At 36.7% G+C, this 20592-nt stretch overlaps 1 protein-coding gene across 2 annotated transcripts in view; it reads left to right on the top strand.

The window, feature by feature from the left end:
- Positions 1-15000, top strand: part of LOC115444709 — a 29527-nt gene extending 14527 nt beyond the window's left edge. The window contains exons 2-6 of one of the 2 annotated variants that reach the window (XM_030170592.2): positions 10745-10955; positions 11200-11341; positions 11918-12032; positions 12451-12689; positions 12962-15000. In XM_030170592.2, coding sequence (XP_030026452.1) covers positions 10745-10955; positions 11200-11341; positions 11918-12032; positions 12451-12689; positions 12962-13253 — 999 coding nt within the window. In that variant the 3' untranslated portion in view covers positions 13254-15000. Of the gene's footprint in view, positions 1-10744; positions 10956-11199; positions 11342-11917; positions 12033-12450; positions 12690-12949 lie in introns of both variants that reach the window. The other variant, XM_030170591.2, reaches the window with a different exon arrangement.
- The last annotated feature ends 5592 nt before the right edge of the window (positions 15001-20592 follow it).

Raw genomic sequence — 20592 nt, 5'->3', positions numbered from 1 at the left:
TCGAAACGTCGGGAGAAAATTCAAATATTTTTATATTTAAAAACATACATTTTGCATTTATTCCCGAAAGGCTACGCAGACGCGCAACCTGGGCTCCCATTTTCCACCAAGTGTTTTCCGTCCCATGGTAGGGGGCCAGCCTATCGCCATATCGGGCACAAATTACAGACTTCGGGCTGATACTGAGCAGAAAAACCCAAATATATAAAAACCGCAATAAAATGCAAAAACTAGTGTTATCGCGATGTTTAGAAGTTGTTTAACGAAATAGCTGGACATATAGATCAGAAATCTTATATAAGAGAGTCATTTGCATATACAGCTACAGTTCTATACAATTTTATTGGGTGTGGTTGGTTTCCGCTTGGAATAAAAATCTCAGCCCTCACTGCGTACTTTTTTCGAATAAAAATTGCCAACAATTAATCCACGACTTAGTTTATCCGTGTGTCGAATTTCAATCAAGATATTTCCTTACTAACATCCTAATACTTTTAATACATTTTTACAACCTTTCGCATTTACTTTTATATTATTAAGTAACAAAAAAAGTAACAAAGTAATATTGTGAGTTAATTACAAGTTAATGTTTTCTAGTTAGCGCGATTTACATGTAATTACGAATGTGCGGCGCATCGCAGGATGTGAGGTCAGACGGCGTCTCGGGACCTCTGCGAGTGCATTCGTGAGGCCGCGTGACGTCACGAGCCTACCTCCCTGCACTCAGGCGCACCCAAAAATGCACAAATATTTACAGATGGTTTTTTGACATCAATAAATTTTATTTTACTGATAGTCGCCCAGTTGTCGCAATTTGACTGCAATTCATTTAATTTTTAAGTTGTACCTTATATGAGTTACTTCTGCACTTCTCTATATGAACTTTAATTATGAGAAATGTCACATTCCACCGTGCGTACAAAATGCAAAACATAAAGATTTGAAAATTCAATAATTCCACCCTGAGGTTGTTTGGCAGAGATCACTCTTAACGATAAGACCGTCTGTCTACTGTTGTATTAGCTATAGTTAATTTGTATGTGTGTTTTTTTTTCTTTTACTTATGTGGTGTTCAATAAAGAATTATCTATCTAAGTATTAACACCCAAAATTCAAATTGAATTCTAGCCTCATCCTAATAAGTCTTTCGTTGTATTAGATCAGGAACTTTCCTACAACATATAGAACTGAAATATTTTCGGTTCCCACAAAAAATATTTCTTCAGTGTGCGAAGATCGAACCTGTAGTTTAGTACTAAAAGCCACTGTGGGAACGACTAGCTTTGATCGCTGGTTTCTGATGTTTTTTTTTCCACTCACTAAGCATAAAGGTTGCGTTTTAAATAGACTAAGTGTTGAATGGTCCATATAACCCAATTCCTGCCGGCTTCCCTTTCGTAATTTATGTAAAATCCAATTATCATTAGAACGATTTCCAGGCCCCATTTATGCATATTAGTAGTACCTTTATATTGAGTCTGGTTACCTTTTGGAAAATCCTTTCGCCACTGTAGACTAATGTGGCATTTAATAAAACATAATCGCAATAAAAACACAAATTTTATTGGTTACGGGTATGACAAATACCCAAACAAACTGACAATCGGACTGTCAAAGCAATTAATCACCAGGCCAGAAACGCAACAGCTTTCAATATTACCATATCAGCAAACTACAAAAACAACAATACTTCCACCCATAGTAATGCAACTTTGTTTATCGGGATTGCAATAAAACTGGACGGCATTGTTGTCGGCAAAAAGTCGAACTCGCGAGCCGTTGATCGATGACATTCATCGCGTGTCAGAATGGCGTGGACCAGTTTTTGCTGACTTGAGGCATGGCTGGCATTTACGATTTTAGTCAATGGTTTGTACAGGTCTGTCCACCTGGCATAGACAATGACCTGGTATAACACCTGGATGACAGGGTGTGTTTGTTGCACAATTCAACCGTTAAGTCCACCAAATTGTGGAAAGCTAGTGATAGGATAGCCGCCCGGATAGAGACCAACGTACATAAGATGTTAAAACCACCGCCTTTCCGCCTGTGTATATCCGATTCCAACAGGTTGGCATTATTGTGTCGACTGCCGAGGAGTGATCGCCTCTCGTCAGTCGACATTCTATTGGACCACAGTCCACTTACCATCAGGAGCAGTGAGGTCAGAATGCCTTGCCCGTACAAATAAAAATATATTAAAGTTATAGAGAAAGTTAACTATGATATAGCAACAACCAGTCAGGAAATTAGAAACCAGCTTCTAAAACGATACGATATTTACAAAATTGTATTCGGAAATGTCGTCTAGCCATGAGCCAATGCGGCATGTACGAAGGCACCGCAATGTAGTAATTGCAAAGCAAACGTTGCAAACGTTTTGAGGCCATATGTTCGGCGAGATTGCACCGAAGATCATAGGTTATCTGATGTACCCGCTGTAATTGCACGCTTGTAGTTATTGGCGAAGGGAAAGGTATGCCTTTCAGTAATTAATACCAGATTTGTTGAGGTAACCGTGTAGCATAGAAAAATATTTTGACAAGGACAAAAATATGAAGATAATGTGCTGTTTCCTCTTCGCTTTTTAAGAGCTTCAAATCTCACCTCCTCGAGAGATCTTTTGATTTTTAGTCAACAGCTTTAAAACTTCGATGAAGACCGTCTATTGGCGTTTAAAAATATATTTATAGCATTATTTGTATTTGCGAGTAATTTTATTTCATTAATTTGATACGCAGTAACCATACTACGTAGTACAAATATTTGGCAATATTTATTTGCAAATTTGTAGCTAAAAGTTATTCAAGTTCGCACAATCCATTTCTGGTAAGAAATAAAGGCGTCTAGAAGTTGTATGGCTATTATAATTCACTTAGCGTTTCACTGCAAACTCCTACTGACTCATCAAACCACAAATTTTGCCGCAAAAGTGGAAACATCCACTATTATTTTATATGCGCGTTTCGCTGCTCAAAGTTAAACTAGTCCAAAATAAAAAACGCGCATCGTTAATCACTACGCTTTGAAATGTCAAATCTTTTAAACATGTCATTAAACGCCATTTTCAAAAAAACGATTCCAACCGCTTTTTTAAAAAATGGACCAATTAGAACAAAGTATTTTTACAAATGAGTTATTTTGATTGGTTTATTCTCGGAATGGGATTGAATATTGAAATTGGAATCGATTATTGAAAACTGTTAAACATACAATCGCTAAACTAAGACCTCTTAGTAACAATACCATAATTATTTGGGTTCTAGAATAATTCAATTATTTTCACGCATCACATTGTTTACAATTTGAATCTTGTCCTTAACAATAAGGCCATTAAGATAATTAACTTAACCTTGACTCTACAATGTAATATTTCCAAATTACAGTAACGAAGCCGGCATAAATCGAACGATAATGAAGCGACGTAATTCCTTATCTCTGCAAGTCGCGTGGATCTTCCATTCATCGAAATGTCGAAGGTTATCGGATATTACTACTGCATACGCGAATTTAGCTGGGATTTAATTTGGTATTATATTTTATGTTTTATCTATAACTAGCTTTTACTCGCGGCTTCGCTGGTGTGAAGGAGTTTTCCGGGATAAAAGTCCCACTATATATTTTCCCGGGATAATAGCCTGTAACCTTTCCAGGGTCTGAAACTATTTCCATAACAAATTTCGTTTTATTATACCACGTTTTGTGTCACGTCTCACGGGAACTGGATAAAAAGCATCCTATGTCCGTCTCCTGGTTCTAAGTTACCTCTCCACCAATTTTCAGCCAAATCGGTTCAGCCGTTCTTAAGTTATAAACAGTGTAACAAACACAACTTTCTTATATACATACAGATATAGGAACAGTAGGAGTACCCGCGGATTTTACTGCGTTAAAGCCTTTTCCGCTCATAAACCCTCATATTTCCGTACGGATCCATAAAGCCATTAGTTTAAAAAATCCGATTAAAATATAAGGAAAAAATTACAATATAATAACCGCGATAGAAACCGTAAAATAGTTTTATTTTAATTAAAATATACTTAGTTTCCGGATTTTATATTAATTATAGCTATATTTCGATGTCTAAAATTCGCATACACAAAAACAAACTATCCAAATTCAAATTTAAAGTGTATTGCACTCTACAGTCGCTTTTGCAAAAGATGTTACATTTTTACACGTGACAAAATTCTGGACCCTGTGGGCACGGCAAAATTTTAAAAGGGAGAAACTATATTATTAAGTACTTATATAAAGTATTTGTTATTGGTATTTCCCCCTCCAATTGAGTTTATAATTTAAATGATACATTTCACTACTAGGACAAGTTATTTAAATAGAACATCATGTTATAAATAAACCTAGTATTTAACTGCGACCAATGGAGGCCGGTTTATAAGTTTCCTAAATTAATCCTACTTCCATCTCGAATTATATATCGGAACGTTGTTAATATTGTGAAGTAAACACAAAAATTACAATAAAAATTGACACAAGTACTTGCTTTGTTTATTCAGTGACAATTTTCTACCCGAGATTCAATTTTTCTCTCTTATATATAGCAAAATATATTTCAGATCTAGTCATATATCTGCGTACCAAAATGTATCTAACAACCCATTTTAGCGGTTAATGCGTTCGCCTAAATAAATTGTAACATTTATGACATTATAAATATAGGTAAGGAAAGCCTTATTTGTCAATGATTTTCAATTAATTTGTAATAAAAAATAAATGAATTTACAAAAAAAGTTATATGACTTGTCCTAAAACAATTCATTTTAATTTAAAACTCATTGCGATTAGCTTAATTTCGAAATAGTCGATTTCGTTACTATACACTTACAGTGTTTTGTTACGCAGTCAGAAAATACGTGACGCGAGAATTTCCACGCACTGTTTTCCTTGTAAATATTTAATTAGCATTCGTAGAACTAATTAGTACTCCTCTAACTATAAACTAAATCAGTTGCGTTGCTTTGGTAACTTGTTAAATTATGTGAAAGTTACGGTACTTGTTAAATAAGGATGCAATGATTCCATCCGCGTCTTTGTGATAGGAGTTGCTCGCAGATAAGCTCGTGAGGTACTTTCCCGATATAAAAAATGCAGTGTGCGTTTCCTCTTTGTGCGGGCCAAATTTTATCAAAATCTATTTAACGTTTAACGGTTACAATAAACATGTAAATTATCTTCACAATTTTTATTATTACTTTTCGTTCGATAATCAAGGATCGTAGGGTACTACTTCAGGGACATAATTGTGTTGGGTAGACTGTATAACATCGCTCAGAGGTCCTGGGTTCAAATCCTGGGTCGGCTGATGTTGCGTTTTCTGCTCAGAATAAGCCTGAAATATTAGCTGGACATATTAATAAGCTCGCCTTTACCTCATCATGAGATGGAACACATGGAGAACAGTGGGTGCCCTTGTTACTTCTGTCTACCCTATCTTTGATAGAGGCGTGACGTGTTTAATTTTAACCACGTATCTCTACTCATACAGATATTTCTCCGCAAGTATTTCGGTCTACTATTCTGGAGACAACAAGAGCATTGTAAGTGAAATTCGCATACATTTATAACACCTACCTTCCGGATAGTTTGGCACCAACAGCTGTTAATGGACACCCATTACAATTAGAAACTTGCGGTGACGCTTCTTCCAAATGAGACGAATAGATTGGTTGTTTTGTGGTACTTTTATTAATAGGAAAATATCAACATCCATTTGTTTGATGAAGCCTATCGTCAGTTAATGCAATATGCAAGTTTATAGACACCGGGATGGATTCTCGGAGACTATAAACGAGTGAAATTCTATTATAATAAAGGTGCGAATAGAGCACTGCAGGAATCAGATAGCGAAAATAGATTTGCTTTTGACTAGAGTCTAGATGGACTCAAAATTTCGCCCGCATCGATTTTGGTTTATAACATATACAAAAGCATGGGCTCTTGCATTACTTACCATTGTAATCGGTTTTTTTTTGGAGATATGCCGTGGTTATCACCAGGAGTAACCCTGCGAACGGTCCATCGGCTTAGCAACCACGGCAGTTCATTGTAATCCGTTGGTAGACTGTAAACGATTAAAAATAAAAGGATAGACGTTAATTAACTTATGCTCTTTTGGGGTTCAATCTTACTCAGTAGTAAATTTCATCCGAACTGGGTTTAGGCGTGAAAGCATAACAGAAAGTTATTTGGCATTCATAATATTAGTCAAACATAAATACTGCCCAGATTGCTATTTCTATACTTCTTGCCAAAAATCCCGAAATTTGAAATAGATTTTAAGTTGGTATGAACTAAGCTGATCTATATATTCTTGTAACTGAAATGTCAGAACAATAATTAATTTGTGCTCACTCGCGCGATCTATTTAAATCCGTCGCGACGATGTATTAAAGGGCTAATAAAAAACGACACAAACTATGCCACGCCGCTCACTTCCCTTTCTTCAAAATACATACATACATACATACATAGTATTACGCCTTTATCCCATAAGGGTAGTCAGACACTATGGATTGCCACTTTTCACTATTTTGGCACACTTCTCTCGCTTCCTCTATCTTCATCAATCTTTGCATGCATTTCGCCGGTTCAGGGTATTTTTGACCTGGCCCTTACTAAAAATGTCAGATATCTGACATTCGAAAGTTCGGTGCGATCGACCTCTACCGGCTCTTCCATCCATATTCGCCTTATAAATCCTCTCTGTCAGTTCAAAATAATGTTATATTTTTTTATTGTCGGAACACTTATCTCACTCATAATAACTTATATCTCCGAAACTAAGAGAAACGAGGAAAAAGCTGTAACATTTTATTACTACACTATTAAAAAGATTGCTTATGTCGTATTTAAATTTGTTATTTGCCCCCAATGTCGCTCGTGCTCACGGTTTCTATCGTGTGAAAGGTATTTTCTAGAAAAAGTAATCAAATTTAAAAAAACTAAGGATCGCTGCACGTTTTTTAAGTGTTTTTTATTGGTGCCGTAATTTCAAAGGCTACCTTTACAAAACTGCATGACCGCAAAATGGAAATGGACTTGCAACATCCAAAAAACCGAATCTTCCATTCAGCCTTTCAACACAAATAGTTCACAATATTTTACGTAAACATGACGTCGTTTACCAACCCATCAATTATGTTATTATCCTGTCATTCACTTTTCGGCGAAAGTATGACTACTGATGAAAAAAATTATCATTTTTAAACAGCGGACCTACTGCGGAGAAATATACCTTTTTTGATACTTGGAAATCTATTACCGGTTTCGGCCCGCAGTCCTACTGCAAAGACTTATAATTTTTGATACTTGGAAACTTATTTTGTTACCAGAGATCGTAGGTTGAGCGAGGTCATCAAAATATGACCACACACTTAGATTTTGCTATATAATTTATGCAGTTATTTAGGGTGATTTTTTATTCTCCCGCTGATCTTTTGTTCGCTAAAATTGTGAACACTTTTTTTTTCGATTCGATTCCGTCTGTCTATAAGAAGAGCTTAAAACATTAAATACGTAAGCGGCGCAGGATTGGAACCCTATGTGGTGCATTATTATGCGGTACAATAAATAAAATATAAAAAAGGACGAGATGTCCTGGTACATACATGACTTTTTCCAAAAAAACCTGAACTAAACTACCAAACTATCTTAAAAGATACTTTGGTAAGGAAAACTTAAATAAAAACTTTGTAAACAGTAATAATATTATCCCTAACCGCCGGTAGCTTCGGTATTGAGTTTCGCCATCATTCATTTTTATATGTATTGTTTTTTATTCAAGAATATATACAAAAATGTAAAAAAAATCCTTTAAAAAAAAGAAAATTAACACTATATATTTTTTACAATAATGTTTGCTTCAATATGTTTGCTGAGTTTTCTTTTTTTAAAGCTATAAATAAAAACCAGCCGCCATAACTCCGATCCCACGGTTTATGATCATCCATATCATTTAAATGATGAATAATAATCAACAACATTCAGAGTTAACACAAGCCTCTTAGAACACCTATAATAAGAATAATTACGTTCAAGTTGTCTTGTTTAATTAGATTTCTCCTACAATTCACTTTATTGCTTGCTTTCTACTTATTTAAAGTCTTTCATCGCTTAGCTATAGATTTCCGACTTTTTCTTCGAGTAGAAATAAGAGGAGATAAATTGTATTATGCTTTACCCTAAAGGAAAAGTATTAGAATTCGTACTTTAAATTGTTTATCAATTTGAATTTCTCGAAATAAAATGCAGCCTAGATTAAGTAATCTTCCATTATTTAATTATCTGAAGGTGAGAGTTCCATACATTTTCCACAAATATCGATCCTGGAGAATACAAATTTTTCGAAAAATTTGCAAATGTTTGTGACTGGTCCTTCGAACTTCACGTTTAACTGCCCAAGTACGTTGGCACTATACCACTTTAAACACAGTGAATAATCTATCAAGGATTTATATTTCAAATATAACACATCATGAACGCCGGCTTTCCGCGTTTGCTCTTTCGTAGTGAGAGTGCTCGCACCGACCAGGTGCACAGGATGTTTATAAACATCATCCAAACTGAATTACTCGTGACTACATCGACATGTTCCAGCTTCCCGGCGAAAACTGGCTCGTTCTGTATCTATATTAAATGCCTAGTAACACTTCTTAATATTAATGATGAGACTGCTTTTAATGAGTCCATATTGATATAATTTTCTTCATTATCATTATCGCTATTCATGCTCATCTGAAACTTTTAATCTAACCTTTTTTTTGTAATGTAAGCCATAGACGCTACGGTCTACCGGAGAGGTCATCTGTGCAGGTATGCCTGCGCAGGTATCAATTGAAAGAATTGATTTTATTTATCCTGCGCCGGTCGGGCTGCTTTAATGAGTCCATATTGATATAATACAATATGTAGACACCTTTTACACTCTTAAATTTTTTCTTCATTATCGATGGACCGTAGCATGTATGGCAGCCATAAGGGGACCCATGTTGAGCGACTGCAGGGGCCCGGAGGAAATTTGGGAGGGTAGTGTGGGGAATGGATAGGGGCCTTCTTAGGTTGGGCGGCGGGGCGCTGGAGGCGAAATGTTCCCGAGGCCTTTATAGGTCTCATCGTGAATTTAGCAACCATGTGTGTGTAAACAGTTTACTATGTGCTTAGGGCCGCGACAAATGTACTCCCGTATATTCCTTATGAAGACCAAGCGTACAAGAATTGCCTGGGGGTTACCCCCTTTGTGACGTCATAGATTTATACACTGCTCCGTACAGGTCGGCCCCCTCTTACAATTCTATCCAAATTCGTGTCATTGCATCAGACTATTTTCTTTACCACACGATTTGAATTTATTTTTGTTGCATACACAATTGAAGTGATTACGAGCACCCTAGTGCTCATAATTTCAAAATCCATCTCACTTCAGTTTCCAATTAAGCCCATCTTTCATCATCACGCAATCCGTACCATTAGAAGTTCTCTCTTAACTTCAATAAGTGCATTAATGAATGCTAGTTTTAAATAAACATTGGCAATCAACATTCTACAGTCGAGTTTATATCTCGTTTGATCGATTGGATCATAAAAAAATCGTATGCGCGTCGTGAGATAAAACAGATGCGCCGGTGGTTCTTTAAATAACCGGCTATTCTGGGCGTCGGCTCTCGAACCTGCCTCGCCGTTCATACTTAGGGTCTGGTGGGACGGATTGGGGCAGATGGGGGCACGACCCCTTTTTGTGCAATTGCATACCACTAGTAAGGCAACTGGCCAAGACTCTGTGAATTAAAAGCTTCTCATGGCACTGCATTGCTTGTGATTCCTAATTACCACACGATTTGAATTTGTTTTTGTTGTATACACAACTGAAGTGATTACGAGTACGCTAGTTCATAATTTCAAAATCCATCTCACTTCATTTTAACAGTTCTCAAACTTGGATGTTGTTAAGTCATAATATCTATTACATGGGTTTTAGTGACTTGTAGTTCATCTAAGCAATTTTGCAGCGGTATCTATTATTAGTGAAGATAATAGTAAAATAGAATTTAGCTAACAAGGTTTTTTGTTTGTTCTTTTTGTAAAAGTCTGCCAAAGCTTCTTTACTGCGAGTCGCATTTCATAAGCAGACAATGTATTTTAAGTACAACAGGTGATGTCAATTCGACCGTCAAGCGACGCAACATCTAAATACCTATTGTTTATATAAATTTTGGCCTGCACTAGAACATGGCACAATTAATTTTCCCGTGATAGGTTTAAAAAACAGTGGGGGGACATTTAAAATCAATACAACTCCATCTCTGTCCTCTCGTGTCTATATTAGGCATTGTTATAAATCGAAACAAGGGGTTTGTGAGTAACAAATTAGCAGCCATTAGGGAGGGCTGGCCTACGGAATTAGAATGCTAACCCTGAAAATGTTATTGATCTCTGAGTTATTTGTTGCTTTTGTTAAGTCTCCGAGTTTAGCTATATAACTGAACACGCCATGTGTTTTGGTTCCTATCGTTTCTGCTGAATTGGATGATAATATACACATGTATCTTAAAAAAGTATGTTTATTTTAGGAATACATATTTTATGGTAATTTAATGTTGCTATTATTTAATAATAAATTGATTTCCAAGTCGTCGTCATGATGTACAATATAGAAACATGACTTCGCAGTCTTAGAAAAAAAAATCCTGTGTTATACCCCCAAATTTAATCCTGATCTTTCCCTTAGTTTCAGGACGAGCTAGAGCTTCCAGAAGGCGATTACCCCAACGACAAGGACTGGGATTCGGACGATGACCTCGATACCGGCGCTACCATGAAGCCAGTCTTGGACATCACGCCGTCCGGCCTCACCAGATTGGATGCGTATAAAGACATCGTGGTGTCTGCCGTGGATCCTATAGCCGCTACTAATGAGAGACCTAGGATATTGGATGATTGTGAGTTGTAAAAAAAAATTGGAGAAATGTCAGCAGTAAATCACACATAATTCATAGATCACGCGAACAATATTCATACATCATTCCCATAATGTGATAGGGGAACGTCATATCAGGAACAATTTAAAACTCAGCGTACTGCTGATAGCCCAAACACGTCACCACTCAACTAATATAAGGATAACAAAACTATTAACAATTCCGTCTGCACCTATTCTGACATGTTCAATTAATTCCCTTTCAGCGGCGCTGACTCCCAAAGGACGGAACCAGTTGCGGCACGACGCGACCGCGAACATGATGCGCGTGGTGCGCAGCAGCAAGTGCCTCATCCCGCAGGCGCGCTGGTTCACTGTGCGACAGCTCGCGCCAGCCGCCGACACTGTGTGAGTACACTGTGGCATATTCACCAACACTACCTAGCTAAGTACGGAGCAATGCTGTGATAAGTCTAGTCCCCACGTCTTACCGCAAAATAGCATTTGCAGAGCATAGGGGCTCCTTGATTGGTAAATACTGATATACCTATGACCACAATTGGTTGTCAGATAAACAAATCTGAAGGAGGACAAAGAAAACTAAGAAATTACCTATTTTATGCATTCGAGCCAAATATGCATCCTCATCGTATTGTGTGTATATGGGTGCTTATTTATATTATCTATATAAACACCTACTCTATCTTGTCTGTATATCATTCAAATGTACTGCCTATGATGTCTTGAGCCAAACATACTACACGAACACTACGTCTTCCTGACAATTTGGCGGCTATTCCCTTTCAGTGCTGGTCTAAGTAATGATTTTGTATTTCGTTTCACGACACTACTGTCACCATCCGTAGACTCTCACATAGACATCGAATGGCTGCTGTTACCACCAGCATTATAGTAAAAGCCAAGGTTTATTATAATGCTGGCTGGCAATAAATACTATTATAATAATGATGTCGATGATTCCAGATACATGCCACCATGCGTGCAGCTACACCGGTGCGCGCCCGACGCTGGCTGCTGCAACAATGAGGCGGAAGTCTGCGCACCCATCGACGGGAAATACGTCGCAATACCTTTCTACGTGAGTATAAAATTGTATAACTCACGCTTGTAAAATACAGTGTACATTGTCGTCCAACAATTGCTTATTATATATTTGGTACTCGGTAGAGTCGGCGACTTGGCTTGGGTCTGAGAAGCAGAAGTCAGTGACCAAGGATCACCACTCTACCATTACGTGGACCGTTAACTTAGTTGTCTATAAAAGCAAAAAACATAGACAGGTCTAGATAAACAAACTTTATGGCCTATCTAAAGTTTTCACATGTCATTTCCCCCGATTGCTGAATAAATAAATATTAAAGCACAGCCCAATACCCGTGCTGGTTATCTTGGAATATATCACATCTCTTTTTAGATTGTAGACAGAAGGTCATTCAATCAGATACCTGCTTGATGAACTGTAAAGCCGTAAGCGAATTGTTTGATATTCTTTCTAGTTGCACAAAGCTGACGGACGCATGCCAATCGCAAGGATGCTGTTCTTCAACCACACGCAATGCGCATGCGTGTCCCGGGAGACTCTGCAAAGCACGGTGCGCACCAGGATCGACGCCAAGTACGAAAGCCGGGAGTCCAGGAGGGACCTGCCCAATGAGCGCCAGAACGACTGGAGGGTGCCCACCGAAGAACCAAAACCTGAGAACGAGGAACCGACTAGACCGACTCTAATACGCAGGTATTAATATTATATTACATTAAATAAATAAGAAGCGATTAACATTATCCCTATCTGTTCATTTTCAAACATCCTGCAGCTGTTCAGCGTAGAATCTGTGAAACTACAGCTACTTCCCTCAGAATTAGTCTTCGAATAGAAGCGTATATTGCTCTTAGACAATAACTTTATTGCCCGTTTGACTTTTCATAATACGATGCTTAAAGTAAGTTATAATCAAACACAACTCTCCTCAATGACGCATGACACCTTAAGAATAGCAATCCTTACAGATGTACGTGTCCAGCGCTATTCCTCGCGAACATGCCCGAGAACGGCTCGTGCTCGTGCGTGTGCGACTGGCCAGAGACCGTCAAACGCCGCGACTGTCTCTCTCTCGCGCGCGGGAAGGAGCACTTCGGCCTCAGGGACAGAGTGTGCGTCGACAACGGGGACTGCAACCCCCCGACATGCGAGTACGGCGCGTACGACAGGAGCACCGGCAAATGCCCCCTCAAGAGGTTTAGGAGGTTACGATTTCAGCACCGCGCGAGGTACCAACCTGACAAAACTATTGTAGTATGATTGTTTAGTTGAGTATTGGTTATGCTTGTCAGCTTTGTGTTCCACGTGACTGTGGGCCGCAACTTTGTATTACTGGTGTGTTAACTTTATGATAGGTTAAGATGGTACAGAGTTCAAAACGAATCCTTTTTAGGTTTTGGAATGTACTAGATGGGCATTTTATTAAGTCTGTACAGTTAATTAGCCCAATGCATTGCCTGTTGTATAATTTTTTTGTAATTCAATGGGGTATTTTAATCTTTAATCCCCAACGCCAACAAAAGGTAGTTGTTATGTTTAATTTTTTTTTTAATCAGAGTCCTGAAATTAAATATGATCCACTCATAAACGTGTAAGTCACAAGCTTTTAAAAAATAATTTCAAATAAATAGATTAATGACGTCATTGCAATTAAGATGCATGCGTGTGAGAGAGAAGGCGAGATAAAATACCCTATTAGGATAAACATTAATCGTAACGTCACAATGTAACGAGAATACTCAACGTTTTGTCAAAGTTACCCAATCCAGTAAGGTACCAAAAGTAAGAGAATGGTGAACAATATTGTGTTTTAATATGTCGTACTCTGCCTGAACCTAGTCCATGAAACTAAGCGCTCATCAATGGATTGTATTAGTTTGAAATATCTCGTGTGCTCTAAATGAATATCAATAAATATTTATGATATTTACATTTATCTCCGCTCCTTTCTTTGTAAGTTGGCATAATATCCGCATATATTCAAATATTCGAAAATAAATCTATGTACAATTATAAATCAACTGTCTAGAAGTACAATATATAAAATATTACCGTGTATAAACTGAATAGAATTTAACTGTTACTTATGGGTTCTTACCCTAACGACCGCCCATTAAGTACGGGACTGTATTATGTGCCATAAGTGGGAGCCCATTTGTTCAATACCTGTTGATCACCTTTAAATTGTTATTATGACGCGTTAACTTTCATGCTTTAATTACGCTTTAAACGCCGAAAATAGGACAGTATTTTGTGTCCTTTGAAACGTCCAAGAAGGACCAAATACATATTTTGACGACTAGGTCTTGTGGTAGTTCCCTGAACTATCTGTCAATTGGGGTTGATAGTGATTCGATGAAATTAGGAAATGAAAAGGACCGATTGTTATTAAACACTTGATTAGCGACATTTTGTAGAAATTTTATTATCAAACAGGTAATATTGAGTGTAAATATAATGCTCTCACTATAACAAGGTACTATGGTATATTTACATGCAAATTAAATTATATCAAATGATGCTAAGTCTTTATTATTGAAAATTTTCCAATAATCCTGAAATATAAATTAGGGACCACGAATTATTGTCGTTTCAAATTTTTACCAATATGTGAAATTTAAATTAAATTTTTGCACCGTAAAAATTAACATACGACCTTGTAATAGTGAGTCAGGAATATATAATTAAATCGTTGTTGACCCCATTCACCCCTTTACTCTCCTATAAACCCCAGTTGTCAGTAATAATACCGTTTTAACGACCCGCACACAGCACGTGAATGTCGTGCCTTATTTTGTTTGCAATTTGAACATAATAAAAAACGCGTAAAGCGAGTCCTCACGTTGTAACTTATTATGTACTTACACGTATTATATTTTTATAAGTTGACATTTATGTAAATTGCATAATATTTTATACGTTTCGAGACTAAATTATCATAAGAATAAATTTAAGATATTTTTTAAGTTTGTAAATAAATTGACGAATAAAGTCTATGTATTATGTATTTAGTACTTTTTTTATTTTTTGGCAAATGGAAATGAAATGGAAACCTAAAAACTTCATCCATAAAGATCTTTTCGGATATCGGCTATACGAATGTATGGCTCGAAAGAACTTCTCCCTCATTAGACTCATTACGTCACACATATCATGGAGAATGATTAACGTCACTTATACTTATCGGACAATTTGTAAACGCCTCAGAGATCATATATTTCATAGTCATTGGAATAAGTATACTTCAAATTCCGACCTAGTCTTAAGCTCAATGTGGCAGAACACCGATTATGTGTATAGTAGACTAATATTCCTCTTTAAGGGCTGAATTTTTGTATTGAGAAGGGTTTTTTATGGGATCCCGCAGACAGCACCGGAGGAACCCTGCGAATGGGATACTGGGGTCCCCTGGCTTAGCTACTGCAGGGATCTGGAGAAAATTTAGGAGGGGATATCTAGGGATAGGAAGTGTGGGGGAAGGAGCAGTAACCTTCTTAGGATGGGAAGAGGGGAGAAGGCCAGGAAATGTTCGCGGGCCCTATAGGTCTCAATGCGAATAGGCAACTATGAGGCGCAAAGGTACACACTTATTTGTGAGCAAGAGGGCTCCGACAAATGTCCCTCGATGCATGGCCGTGCAATCAGTGTGGAGATTGAGTGCAGAAGAATTGCCGCGCGGGGATATGGAGAAGGGTGCACGTAGTCCGAAGAAGATGCTACAGGCGTGCAGCACGTACGCAATCGCTTACATGTGTGCACATGGCATCAATTTTGCAAGGGTACAGGGAAACAGGAACTCAGTTCACAAGAAATCACATCACAAATGCATTTTAGCGTTTTGCGGTTTTTGCAGTAGGTAACATAGAGCTTTCAGTATAAGATTTTACAAAGAGTATAATTATAAACGGTCGCTACAAAACGGCGCCGTGACGACGAAATTACTTCGAGTATTTTAAATGATACAAATGGTAAGCACTAAACTACGAATTGTAAAGTACTGTTATAAAAACCCTTTCAATTAAAGGTTGATCTACTCTTACAGTCTGGTTGTCAATTATTTCTGATTACACTAGGCGAGCGTGATGGACTTAAGGCTTCCTCTCGATAGTAGAGAGGAGGCCCGTGCCCAGCAGTGGGACGGTACACAGTACATTATACATACATATTATTTAGTATTAACTTCGCATGGGGCCATTAAAACACAGGTTTACTGCAGATAATTTTATTAAAAGCAACGTCTACAAATAGGTCTGCTTACAATATCTAACACGTCGAAACACCACGGTATCTACACACTGCTTGCCTACGGAAACATATTTACTCTCGCTTATAAGATACCTACTATCATAACCGAAAAGGATTTTATTAACATATCGAAGCAATACGCAATAATTAGACAAACAACGCGCCAGTTGTTCAAACAGGACATCAAATCTCATCGCAACAAACACCACGTAGTGCCTGACGTAGGAATTTTAAATAGTTTACGTAACTTTAGGTTTTCATTTGGGAATTTTTCAGATTTCTATTCTTTTCTTACCTTAAAATGCAATGTGCGAATGATTCCTTTTAAGGAACTATACTCAACCTGCGAATTTTTTGCACGAAGCCCGTCTCTCTTTAAAAAATCATACTAAGATTAAAAACCTTTTACCAAATAATAAAATTGCTCAGTTATACTCATTAAGGTTATAGCTTAAGGTCCATTTTTCATACATTTTGTTTCACCTTTAATCTGGGTAACTAAACAAGTATTGACAAGTAATTTCGTCGAATTAAATTTTAAAGTTGAAAGAAACGTAAAAATAATGAATATGCATGGATATGCCGGCCTTTAAAATTTCGTCATATTAAATTTTAAAGGCCGGACGTGAATTTAAATTCTTTACTTGTCAATACTTATTTAATTACCCAGATTAAAGGTGAAACAAAATGTATGAAAAATGGACCTTAAGCTATAACCTTAATATTATTAACACGGTAATATCAATTCGGTTTTCAGACACTTTAGTTGATTATTGTGGCCCAAGGCATCATAACTAAGGTGTTTTTGTTGCCCTATAAAAAAAGGTTGAAAACGACTTCTCCAGCGTCTTGTAACGGTTTTGGATATTTTATTATTAAGACGAGAAAGTGACTTCCCTGCACCATAAACTAGAACCAAGGTGCCTTTCTATAATCGTTAAAGTTAAAGATTTGTAAAATACAAATCGAAATATCAAATACGATAGTAAAATCAATACTAGGTATACATTTTTTCTGCTTTCTATTAGCTTTAGCGATTGAGAAAGGCACCTTGGCTAAAGCCTCTGGTATTAAGTGAGGTGAGGTTGAAAGTAAATGTTGACCGGCAAGAGATGGACAACCCTAGACGGTCGGCACAGCTTTTTTTGTTCATCTGATCCCGCAGTCAACACCGTGGGAATTCTGCGAATGGGGTACTGGAATCACCGGCTTAGCGACTGCAGGGTCCTGGAGGAAAATTGGGAGGGGACATTTAGGGAAGGCAGTGTTGGGGAAGGACAAAAAGCCCTCGTAGGCGTCAATGTGAATTCGCATGAGGTATACACACTTAAAAAAGCGACGATAGCCTAGTTGGGTATGGAACGGACTGCCAAGACGAATGTCCGCAGGTTCAAATCCCAAGGGCACACACCTCAGATTTTTCTAAAAAAATATGTGTGTATTCTTTGTGAATTATCCCTTTCTTTAACGGTGAAGGAAAACATTGTGAGGAAATCTGCATACCTGAGAAATGCTTTATAGGAATTTTCGAGGGTGTGTGAAGTCCACCAATCCGCACTAGGCCAGCGTGGTGGACTAAGGCCTATTTCCTCTCAGTAGTAGAGGAGGCCCATGCCCAACAGTGGGACAGTATATACAGGGCTGATATTATATACACTTAACTGTGTACCCGAGCCGCAACAAATGTCTCTCCATGAATGAGCGTGCATTCAGTGTGGAGACCCTGAGCACAAGCATTGCCTCAGGGGATGGCCGACACGAAAGCCACCCTGCCTGATTGCTACTCACGATCTAGTGATAAACTTCTCTATTTAATTTCAGTATTAGCATGGGTTCTATGGGATGAGAGTAACCGAGCTACTATATTAGAATATTCTATGTGGCATGGTCGCTCTCCACAACCCAATCAAGTATATATATTCGGTACCCTACAACCAGCCAATTTTAAAGCCCTAAATAACAGATTTTCCATTTATTTGAGCAGGTGACAATGACGTAACGTTTCGCTGATTTTGCCACAACTTAGTATATAAGTCGTGGTGGGGCTGCGATGGGCAAAGGCGACCGTGACGTCTGGCCATAAAGACACTGTCTTGGGCCGACCAACATGGACACCGTGATCGTGTTTTGCTTCGTTCTTGTGAGTATTTCAAACCTAGTCTAAGCGGTGAAAATTATGCATCATACGACGATGGATTGGAGTGCACCCGAGATGGGCATTTTCGCTGCAGCCCAAAAATGTCTCCAAAAACGGCTAGATAATAGTGGAAAGACAGCTCTTACACTCTAAGGCTTACTGGGTTTCTTGTTTTTTTTTGTTAGTTTAAGGAAACTACCTATACTATTATAGTAATATAATAATAGTAATATAGTAATGGTATATGTAAATATACCATTTGCATTTATTTTTGCCATTATGTTTAGTAGTCCATCCTCACACTTGGACATTGACTTTTAAATGAGGAATATTTCAATAACGTTATGTTATATTGTGTCGTGATTTTTCCTTAATTATCCTTACATATTAGTGTGGTATATAAGGGGTATCATCATTATTGGAATCGTGGATTTGTATACACGCCCGGATTGCGAAGATCCTCAATTACTGTAATGAATATTTTTGACATTGTTAATCTTATAGGTTAAGGTTTATAATGAGCGACATAATTTTACTTATTGCTGAAAATCACTTTGATTATAATTTGTTATTCGTCTATAAGTTTTCCTTAAATACAGTAAAAAAATATGTTCAAATTCGTAGAAGACGGGTAAGACTGTACGCACACTTATTGTATAGGTACCTATTTGGTATAATATAATAAGAGATTTGTCAATTCTATATAAGGAAAATATAACAGTGGGTTTCATACAAGTGTCATTACTAATGATAATTGTTTTACTAAGTATTAGTCCACAATGTTGCAGTAGCTACCTGAATGATTCAATATTAGAAGTTGAAATTATAGGTTCTATTCCCATTGGGGTTTTAATCTCTAATGTTTTGTCAATTGAAATATGACGCGACCGCATAAATAAGCGTTTACTGTATGCAGTTTGTAAAACAAAAGTGCACGGCGTAGTTTTCTATACAGGTACAATTTTATGTCTCTGTATTATTTTATTATTATCTATACTATTATATAAAGCTGAAGAGTTTGTTTGTTTGTTTGTTTGTTTGTTTGTTTGTTTGTTTGTTTGTTTGTTTGTTTGTTTGTTTGTTTGTTTGTTTGTTTGTTTGTTTGTTTGTTTGTTTGTTTGTTTTGTTTGTTTGTTTGTTTGTTTGTTTGTTTGTTTGTTTGTTTGTTTGTTTGTTTGTTTGTTTGTTTGTTTGTTTGTTTGTTTGTTTGTTTGTTTGTTTGTTTGTTTGTTTGTTTGTTTGTTTGTTTGTTTGTTTGTTTGTTTGTTTGTTTGTTTGTTTGTTTGTTTGTTTGTTTGTTTGTTTGTTTGTTTGTTTGTTTGTTTGTTTGTTTGTTTGTTTGTTTGTTTGTTTGTTTGTTTGTTTGTTTGTTTGTTTGTTTGTTTGTTTGTTTGTTTGTTTGTTTGTTTGTTTGTTTGTTTGTTTTGTTTGTTTGTTTGTTTGTTTGTTTGTTTTGTTTGTTTGTTTGTTTGTTTGTTTGTTTGTTTGTTTGTTTGTTTGTTTGTTTGTTTGTTTGTTTGTTTGTTTGTTTGTTTGTTTGTTTGTTTGTTTGTTTGTTTGTTTGTTTGTTTGTTTGTTTGTTTGTTTGTTTGTTTGTTTGTTTGTTTGTTTGTTTGTTTGTTTGTTTGTTTGTTTGTTTGTTTGTTTGTTTGTTTGTTTGTTTGTTTGTTTGTTTGTTTGTTTGTTTGTTTGTTTGTTTGTTTGTTTGTTTGTTTGTTTGTTTGTTTGTTTGTTTGTTTGTTTGTTTTGTTTGTTTGTTTGTTTGTTTGTTTGTTTGTTTGTTTGTTTGTTTGTTTGTTTGTTTGTTTGTTTGTTTGTTTGTTTGTTTGTTTGTTTGTTTGTTTGTTTGTTTGTTTGTTTGTTTGTTTGTTTGTTTGTTTGTTTGTTTGTTTGTTTGTTTGTTTGTTTGTTTGTTTGTTTGTTTGTTTGTTTGTTTGTTTGTTTGTTTGTTTGTTTGTTTGTTTGTTTGTTTGTTTGTTTGTTTGTTTGTTTGTTTGTTTGTTTGTTTGTTTGTTTGTTTGTTTGTTTGTTTGTTTGTTTGTTTGTTTGTTTGTTTGTTTGTTTGTTTGTTTGTTTGTTTGTTTGTTTGTTTGTTTGTTTGTTTGTTTGTTTGTTTGTTTGTTTGTTTGTTTGTTTGTTTGTTTGTTTGTTTGTTTGTTTGTTTGTTTGTTTGTTTGTTTGTTTGTTTGTTTGTTTGTTTGTTTGTTTGTTTGTTTG

The sequence above is a fragment of the Manduca sexta genome, chromosome 24 (assembly GCF_014839805.1).
Source record: "Manduca sexta isolate Smith_Timp_Sample1 chromosome 24, JHU_Msex_v1.0, whole genome shotgun sequence".
Taxonomy (NCBI): Eukaryota; Metazoa; Arthropoda; class Insecta; order Lepidoptera; family Sphingidae; genus Manduca; species Manduca sexta.
This window is presented reverse-complemented; position numbering and strand designations above follow the sequence as displayed.